The 9,404-nt window shown below is 42.1% G+C and overlaps 1 protein-coding gene and 1 pseudogene across 2 annotated transcripts; both read right to left on the bottom strand.

Moving 5' to 3' along the window:
• Window positions 1-4,455: 4,455 nt before the first annotated feature.
• Window positions 4,456-5,496, bottom strand: LOC306643692 (cytochrome c oxidase subunit 7B, mitochondrial-like; annotated as a pseudogene). Its single transcript has 2 exons — window positions 5,479-5,496; window positions 4,456-4,944 (listed from the first exon to the last, which is right to left on the bottom strand). The product of its transcript is annotated as a cytochrome c oxidase subunit 7B, mitochondrial-like (transcript).
• Window positions 4,923-6,426, bottom strand: LOC306643931 (3-oxoacyl-[acyl-carrier-protein] reductase). Its single transcript, XM_079110285.1, has one exon. It carries the CDS (start codon window positions 6,342-6,344, stop codon window positions 5,634-5,636), a length of 711 nt encoding a protein of 236 aa, XP_078966411.1. The 5' UTR covers window positions 6,345-6,426; the 3' UTR covers window positions 4,923-5,633.
• Window positions 6,427-9,404: the final 2,978 nt, after the last annotated feature.

The following is a 9,404-nucleotide window of genomic DNA, read 5'->3' on the forward strand; positions in this document are numbered from 1 at the left end:
ACGCTGGCTCCCCTGTCTGGGATCCTGATTCCCTCAGAGCCATTATGAGCCAGGCTGGCCCTTTGTTTCCTTTTCAAGCCAACTCCGCTTTTAAACCCAGCCAGGCTGGACTGTGACAACCCACTCCGATTCATCTACCACCTGCTGCCCCATGCTGTCATTATCACCATGATTCCTAAGAGATCGGAAGGGAGAAGCACAGAGACTTTCTCCAGAATGCTGATGAAAGCACATGAAGGTAATGCCTGGGTTATTTGCAGATTTTTATTACTGAGGGACTCCGTGCCTTTGAAACTCAATTTTATAGGTTTTTATTGTTATCAGGAGCAATGCCTTGTGTACACCGCTATACTTGGGGACATGATCTGACCCATAGCATAACTGAATCCAAAGTACCCAGCAGTGACTTATAACCAGATTTTAATCTGTCTTCTCTTATTATCCAGGAGAAGCCTTCCATTTGAGGGCTTGTTCAAGTCAGAAAGAAATTCAGGGGAAGGATATATCCTTGGATATGTCTTTTACTACATTCCAGAGACTCATTTAATATCTTCCCAGCTAAAGTTCTTAATTTCTTTACCTTATACGTGATTATTGCTGGGGGACTCTGTTACTTGAAGGCCTTTTGAGAGGAACAGGATTTGAGAGGCAAATTGGTGTGATGTATCTTTTTTGCTTTGCAAAATTCTCATATGCAATCTAACCCAGTCATGCAAAGTAGCAAGATCTAAAGACTCTGGATTTAATATCTCAAGAGGACCAGATGGCAGGTAAGGGAAAATGTTAGTAAATATTAAACTCATGTCTAGCCAGCCTTGGACTATGTATTTCCTGAGTACTAATACCCATCAACATCAAAACTCATATTTAACTAATCAGCCAAAGAAAAAAAAATCCATGCATTCATCCATTAATATTTATTGACTATATATTACATAGAAAGACTGCTGACTTTGGGTTTTTTTTTTTTTTTTTTTTTTTTTTTTTTGGTACTGAGATGCTTTACCACTGAGTCACATCCCCCACCCATTTTTATTTTATTTTATTTATTTATTTTTTGGGTATTCAGAAACATTTGACCTCTGAGCCATATCCCTAGCCCTATTTTGTATTTTAATTTTTAGAGACAGGGTCTCACTGAGTTGCTTAGCACCTCACTTTTACTGAGACTGGCTTTGAACTCTCCATCCTCCTGCCTCAGCCTCCCAAGTTGCTGGGATTACAGGTGTGTGCCACCTGTAATTTTTTATTTTAGGGCCTTGCTAAATTGCTAAAGTCATTGAGGCTGGCCTCGAACTTGTGATCCTCCTGCCTCAGCCTCCTGAGTTGCTAAGATTACAGGTGTGCACCACCATGCTCAACTTCTTTGGGATCTCAATCCACGTCTTCAGTGAGTTTTACATTTTGGCGGGAGCAGCAGGCAGACAACAAAGAAAGAATGAAGTAAATGCTAAACGGAGAGGAAAGAGATGGAATTCCAATAGGCAGAATAGCTGCTTTCCCAGTCTTCCTGCTCAATAGACAATGGCTGTTGAAGAGATGGGACCCACCACCCACTCCAGACCCACAACACATTGGTGGACCATTTGTTGAGCATCGACTATGGGTCACACATTGTGCTACACACTTTAATGCAATCATCTTTCTAATCATGTGAGTTCTACAAATATGTACTATTACTAACTTCATTTTACAGATGAGGAAACTGAGACTTAGAAAAATTACTGACCCAGGATCACATTGCAAATAGTTGCAGAAGTGAGATTTATAACAAAGTTCAACACCAAGTTCTTAGGATTAGTATTTGGTGGCCCAACTCTTCACTACTGCAAACCCAGTTGGAGTGAAGGGCAGTGGAGAACAAGTGTAATGGGTACACTACTTCTGGTTTTTTTTTTTTTTTTTTTTTTTTTTTAATTTTCGTAAGCACTTTACTTAGATTTTTACATTATTCTTTTTTTATTGTTTGTTCTATTTAGTTATACATGATAGCAGAATGCTTCTTGACTCACTGTACACAAATGGAGTATAACTTTTCATTTCTCTGGTCATGCACAATGTAGTCACACCATTCATGCAATCATACATGCACATAGGGTAATGATGTTTGTCTCATTCCAACATCTTTCCCAAACCTTCCTCTCCCCTCATTTCCCTCTGCACAATCCAAAATTCCTCCATTTTTCCCTTACGCCTCCATACCCTTGTTATGTATCAGCATCCACTTATCAGAGAAAACATTTGGCCTTTGGTTTTTTTGGTATTGACTTATCTTGCTTAGCATGATATTCTCCAACTCCATCCATTTACCTGCAATAAGTTTATTCTTCTTTATGGCTGAGTAATATTCCATGTTTGTACCCTACTTCTGGATGACTATCATTGGTCTTTGGAACTGCCCAGAACTCTTCTCTGTGCCAGGGGTCCAGGGTCTGAGGATCTGAGGATTAGTAACAATTCTAAAGAGAGAGAATGAAAATGTCTATTTGTTACTCTTGCTCTGAACATAATGACTCCTCAAGATTGATGTGTGTTCCAACATTTCTGTGCTCACAGATGGAGAGGGAAGGTGAGCTGTTTTGCCTCCATGTCTCCTGATTCTGGCAACACACTTGCAAAAAAACACTAAGAAGCAGGACCACACCTTCCCCACAGCAGAAGATGAGCTCAGCAGCCTGCATTATTCTCTTAAAGGTACAGCTGCAGGATAGCCTCAGCTGCATTGGTTTGGAAATGCTCAAATGTGGGTCAAGACTCTCAGGCTGGTTTTAGCCACAGTTGATATTCCTGACCCCCTTCTGCAGGCAGAGGGCAGGTTGTGAAGACTGCAGGTGCTGTCTTTGGAGAGATGAGCACACCGACAGAGGGTGGCACTGCCAAATCGCAGGCAGAATGCATGGGTGACTTGGCTTTCCCTTTTGTGCACCTCCCTCTCTCAGGCTCAGGGGTGTGCAGGAGGAAAACTGCAAGAGAGTTTAGCTCAGCTGTCATTGGAGCAACACCCACCAGGTCATTTGCAGTGAAGGCAGGAAGTGAGATCCGGACAATCTGAGAATGTAGACAATTCGAGAGCTTTTAATAAACCCTATCTGTAAGAGCCAATGTTATACTTTATAGTCAGTCCTCCACTGCCCCAGAGCAAAGGACAATGGGCTTGCTATTTCCTGTCTCCGGTCTTACTGGTTTTGTATTCTCAGTGCCTAGCAAGGTGCCTGGCACATAATGGATACTTAGTTAATGCTTGCCAAATCTACTGAGAAGGAAGCACTTAGGGGAAGCTTTGAGGCCATTTGGATAATGGTCTTTTTGTTTTAAGAGTCATGCTCTAGAAAAGGGAGGAGTTGCTGGATCTATTTGAGATCCACCAAAGAGTTTACTCTGGGTCAGGTGTGGTGGTGCCTGCCCATAATCCCAGTGACTCTGGAAGCTAAGGCAGGAGGATTGCAAGTTCAAAGCCAGCCTCAATTTAGTGACACCTTAAGCAACTTAGTGAGACCTTAAACAACATAGGGAGACCCTGTCCCAAAAAAAAAAAAAAAAAAATTCAGAAAGGGCTGGGGAAATGGTTTAGTGGTAAAGTGCCCCTCGGTTTAATCCCTGATACCAAAAAACAAAAACCCACAAAAATACCTACTCTAGGGACCATCTCCATTTGAAGTTTTAATTGGATACAGAATGTTCTGGGGCTGGAATCTGTAAGGACTTTGTGTCAAGGTGTGGAAATTCTATAGCTAGATCTGGATGGAGGAAAGACTATCCTTATCAAATCCATAATACAATCTTGAGACAGTGATGTTTTTCCCTGAAAACTCGAATAATCTATATTGAGGCTCCATTTCATTCTTGTTGCCAGTCAAACTTAAGGACTAGGACACAAAGAGTTGGCCTTAAAGAATAGAATCAGATCAGGAAGGCTGCTGGAGAAAAAATTCTGAAGGCTTCCAAGCATTGTTCTGGAGAGAACACATCTGGCCAGCTGAGCAGCAGGTGCTGTAAAAACACTCCAGATGCTGAGATTGTGTTCTCCATTCTGTGTGACTTCTTTTAAGCTTGCCCTCAGCGTGATTTCTTTGCACCTTTTCTTCACCTTAAAGGTGCAAGCTGAGTCTCCACCCCAGAATTCTAGGTGATTTAAGACTGACAGGTCTCCCAGGAAGAGCAGTTTTCTTGTTCGAAGTTTCCCTTCAGGCCTCTGATAGTCCTGATCTAGCCCGAGAGAGGACTGGGCCAACCTGACCTGGGCTGCCTTGCCCTGTCTCTGCACCTCCACCTGCAGCAGAGGCATGCCCTGGACAGCAGTGGCCTGGAACTTGCAGCGGGGCTGAGGCCTCAGAAGGAACTTCACTGTGGGGTGGTGCTATTCAGTTTCCTGGAGAGAAATGCAGCCTGTTTGGAAGGTGTTGGTCTACTGCTTTTAGCAGAGCTCCTTGTAAAATTCTTCATTTTTTTTGTTTCCTGAACTTTTTTTAATGTTTCAAGTGTACTTTATTTCTTCAATATGCCATATTTAATAGACACACAATGCTTTTACTTGGCATCAATAATAAGTTGGTTTTGAAATTCAGTATTATATCAGCTGGTACGTTTACTGACCTCTCCATTCCTTTGGGGTGACTCTGCCAACAGGGGACAGGTTCCATTCTATTTCAACTTGTGTTACTATGTATGTCCATATAGCAATACAGAAAGTGGTTCCACTAGCTAATACCACATTACCATATTGTCATGGAAATCGGGTGCACATTTTGGGTAGCTCTGCCTTGCCATTGTTTGCTGAATGCTTCCAACTTGGAGACAACTTAGTGCATTTTTGGACACATGCAGCAACTGAAGCTGCTGGTTTGGTACAAATTTGTTCCAGGTACCCGTGCAAAAGCCTAAACTGTTTTTAAGTAACTCACAATACTGAGTTTTTGTAAGTAAAAAAAAAAAAAAAAACACTCCCTAAGTTCATGAGATCCATACAGCTCATTACTGTATCAGATATTAAAACCTTAAGGACTAATCCTCATTACCTTTGGGAATGTCTACAAATGAGCCACTTGCACCACATTTAAATTTGCAGGTTATTTCGCCCAGCTGTTCAATCACGAATAATACTGCTTTAAGAAATCAACTCTAATTTCATGCCTTTCTCTAACTGATATTCTTTTTTCCAACCTGTATAAAAAATTGATTGCCTAAGCACATGCAAAACAATATATGTTTAACTTTAGCATGGTTGCTAAAGTACTGACAACTAATCAATGAAATACTTATTTTAGCAACTGCCCCAAAAGTTAACTTCTAGAAAATTCAGCCTGATACAATGAAATCATTCATCACAATTAGACAATATAAATTTTTCCATTTCTGAGGCAAAACACAAATGAATATGTTTATGTCCCTCACAAAATGTCTACATACTAAAATTGATATGGTGTATAAGGTAAGAAAGACAGATCATACATACCCTTTAGATAAACCAATTGGTCACACATTGTTCTTTTCAGACATTTATATAAAGAAAGAAATCAACATTGGTAGCATCAATAGGTTTGATTAGCAATTGTCACCCAGGTAGTAGGACTGTTTTATCAATAACCAAGTATGCCCTTGACTCTAATCACCATTATAACTGAAGAATCTCTAAACTACATCGTAAGTTGCAATCCTCCATCCACTACTAGAACATGTCCTGTAATATATGGTGATTCTAAAAGAAACACAATTGCATGTGCCACCTCAATAGTTTCTCCAAACCTTCCAAGAGGAATGCTTTTCTTTAACTCTTCTTCTTTCAAGTCTTTTGTCATATCTGTATGAACAAATCCTGGTGCAACTACATTCACTCTGATTTTCTTTCTTGCTACCTCTTTAGCAAGGGCACGTGAAAATCCAACTAATCCTCCTTTACTGGCACTATACACAGACTGGCCAGAATTGCCTTTTAAACCAATAATACTTCCTACATTAACAATAGACCCTCCCTGTTGAATCATAGTCCTCATGGCAGCTTTACATGTGAGCATGGAACCCAAGAGGTTAGTATTAAGTTGAGATATCATATCCTCAGTTTTTGTTCTTACTAAAAGACTATCCCTGTTAACACCAGCTGCATTTACCAAGAAATTTACTTGACCTAAATGTTTCTCCATCTCTTCAAATGTATTTTGAACATCATGTTCTTTAGCAACATCACAGCTAAATGCTAAATGATTTCCGCCAAGGTCACCTGCGGCGGCTCTGGCCATTTCCAGATTTCTGGAGATGATCGCCAGTCGATAGCCTTTCGGGGCCATTAACTGGGCCACTGCCCTGCCAATACCCCGGGAACCTCCAAAAATAGCACACACTTTGTTCATCTTGGGCCCCTGAGTCGAAAACTTGGCTGGGAGCGGCCGCCCCTCTCCAGGGAACCTCGGGCTTTTTAAAATAATAATAATAATAATAATAATAATAATAATAATAATAATAAACAAAGCCAAACCACAGCGTATAACCCCAGCAAACCCTTGCTCCAGCTGACAGGCAATTTAAGAAGCCTCTCCTTGTAAAATTCTGACATCTGCTTGTGTCCAGGAAGGGCTTCTTCCTTCCTTTCTCTTTCTTATTTTCTCTACCTGGCTCCTGCATTTCTCAGCCCCAGGCATAGCTAGCCTTAACCTGAATAGCACAACTGCCACAGGGGAGAAGAAAGTGCAGAGACATTGCTCCAGGTACAAGTATCTCCTTTAGTTTCACCACTCCTGACTGCAAGCGGATTCTGACAGCTCTAATGATTCCAGGTCTTGCCTTCAGTAGCCCCACTTAGACTCCAGAACTGGACTTTGTCGCCTGGAAGTTGGCTCACAGGGAGTAAAAGGACTGTTACATTTGTCTTCTTCCTGGCAGGGAGCCAGTGGTGAGACTTAAATTTTTCCCTTCAAAAGTAACTGAAATTTCTATGAACCTTGTAGCACTTGTGAAGGATGAAATCCTTGGAGGATGAAGGTCACAGCCACTAGTGTATCAACTCATCAGAGCCTTACCCTAGGTTCTTGGAGCTAGAGGGGCTTCTGGAGGACACTAGTTACCTGAGAGAGGGAGAATTGCTCAGATGACAGTCATGAGCCTCCTTTTTCCTGGAAAGGCAGGCTCATTTCCACCTTCCACTCCCTGCCCTGCTTAAAGGCTCCTGAGAAATGCCCCAGGAACAGTTTTTTCAAAGTGTGGCTCCCAACCTGGTGATGATCTTAGAGTCTTCCAAGTGGTCTCAGGCTGGTTCAAATTGCTTGGATGCCGTTCCTCAGTATCATACTCCACCCTTGTGCTGGGGCAGACGTTGGACTGCTGAATCTGAGGCGCTCTCATTAGGGGAAGGATTGTAGCATCCTGTAATCCTTGTCATCCCCATTATTATACATTTCCCTGGAATTCACAGATTTGGCCTTCAGCATTCATTCATTGAACAGATTTTTTAAAAAATCAAATTTCTGTGCGTTGTGTTAGAACAGCAGACAGAATAAGAAAATGCCACCATCTTTGAAAATCTCTTGAGAGACTAAGATGGCCCCCGGTGGTTACTGTCTTAATCCTTGCAGGATATTACCTTTCTAAAGGGCTGCAGGATTCACAGGAATTTCAAAAGAGCTTACCTGCTAGGGTGGAGGACATGTATAAAGCAATAAACACTGGCCATGTAGGACGATTATCTAAATTCTGACAGAGAAATGCTGAAGGGCTCTGGGACACAACCAAGGTCTATGGATACCATGGACATCTTCCCAGAGCAGGTGACCTTCAGCAGAATTTTTAAAGAATAGCAATTTCCCCAAATATGAGAAGGAAGGCTATTCTCAGGAAGTGAGATGTCTCCTGCTCTTGAGAACATGGAGTTTGAGCAGGCTGAACTTTATTTATTCTTTTCTTCATTTAAAAATTCATATTTTTAAAGGAAGTGGGGAGTTGTTCAGTTCAGAGTATGTGAGGAGAGGAGAGAGAAGTGAGGTTGAAACCAGACCTTCCTGCCCTTTAGCTGGTCAGCCATGTAGTCTATCAATTCCACCTGCCAAATGCAATGACTCAGTGGCAGCTATCAGAATTTGGGTCTCATATCCTCTTCTGTCAGTCCACATTGCTACTTGCTTGCCTCCTTCAGCCCAGGTTCTCATCTCTTTGTTCTTTCTTGGTACTAGGGATTTAATCCAGGGGCACTTTACCACTGAGCCACATCCCAACCCTTTTTATTTTTTATTTTGAGAAAGGTTCTCTAAGTTGTGCAGAGTCTCCCTTGGTTGCTGAGACTGGCCTTGAACTTGTGATCCTCCTGGCTCAGCCTCCTGAGCCTCTGGGATTACAGGTGTGTGCCACCATACCTGGCTTTGTCCCACCTTTCAACTGACCTCTCTGCTTTTGGCTTCTTCCCTTTCCAGTTTATTATTCATACCATCATTAGGGTTATTTTCCTAAATGACAGGTTTTGTTTTCTCATTTTTCTGCACAGCATTTCTTAGTGGTTTACCATTATTTCAGGATAACCCTTGGATTGGCTTCTATGAAGGCTCTTTGTGGGCTGGGGCTGTAGCTCAGTGGTAGAGTGCTTACCTTGCACATGCAAGGCACTGGGTTCGAGCCTCAGCACCACATAAAACAGATAAAGATATTGTGTCCACCTACAACTAAAAAAATATTAAAAAAAAAAAAAAAAGACCCTTTGTGATCCTTCCCTTTCCTACCTCCTGAGTAGCCACTACTCCCACCTAATGGATATGGAGAATAAGAAATTCCCAAAATAATGAGTCCTGGGAAAAAGAAAAGGGAGTAAAAATGAAGGCCACGCATTGACAGCCTTCATCTCCCAAGACAATGTTTTCCAGATGCTGGCTGCAAGCAGAGAGGAGGTTTATCATTCTCAAAAGAAACAGTCTCTAGGAGGCGTTATCTCCTCCAAAGCAAAATCCTTCTTAGGCACTGTCCTCAGACCTTGACCGAAAGGGCCACATTCCTGACTAAGCAAAACTGACGTATGTTCACTGGACCACCCCCCAAAATAACCTGTATAAACCCAGTCCCCCTCTTTGTTCAGTGGCTCTTTTTCCACCAGGAGAGTGGGTCCATGGGCACCATTTCATCCCCCTGAATAAAGAGCTGAGAAGACGCGTGAGGTTTGCATCCTGCCCGATCTTTTGGTGCTAACACCACCTGTGTCTGCTTTGGACAAACCAAACTACAAACATGTCATGTGGTGCCATGCCTCCAGTCCTTTGCCTGTGCTGTTCCCCTCTCCCTGGAACACCTTTCTGCATCTTGTCCTCTCAGAAAATTCATATGCATCCTTAAAACATGGGCTCAAATATCACCTCCCTCCACCCTTTTCCATAAAGTCAATCACTGCCGTTATTTATTTACGTTTATATTTGTTACTCCAGCTCTCCACAGTATGC

Source organism: Sciurus vulgaris, assembly GCF_902686455.1.
Source record: "Sciurus vulgaris genome assembly, chromosome: 14".
Classification (NCBI taxonomy): Eukaryota; Metazoa; Chordata; class Mammalia; order Rodentia; family Sciuridae; genus Sciurus; species Sciurus vulgaris.

Bases quoted from the DNA above. Each gene is read 5' to 3' on its own strand.
- LOC306643931 (XM_079110285.1), bottom strand. From the start codon at position 6,344: ATGAACAAAGTGTGTGCTATTTTTGGAGGTTCCCGGGGTATTGGCAGG.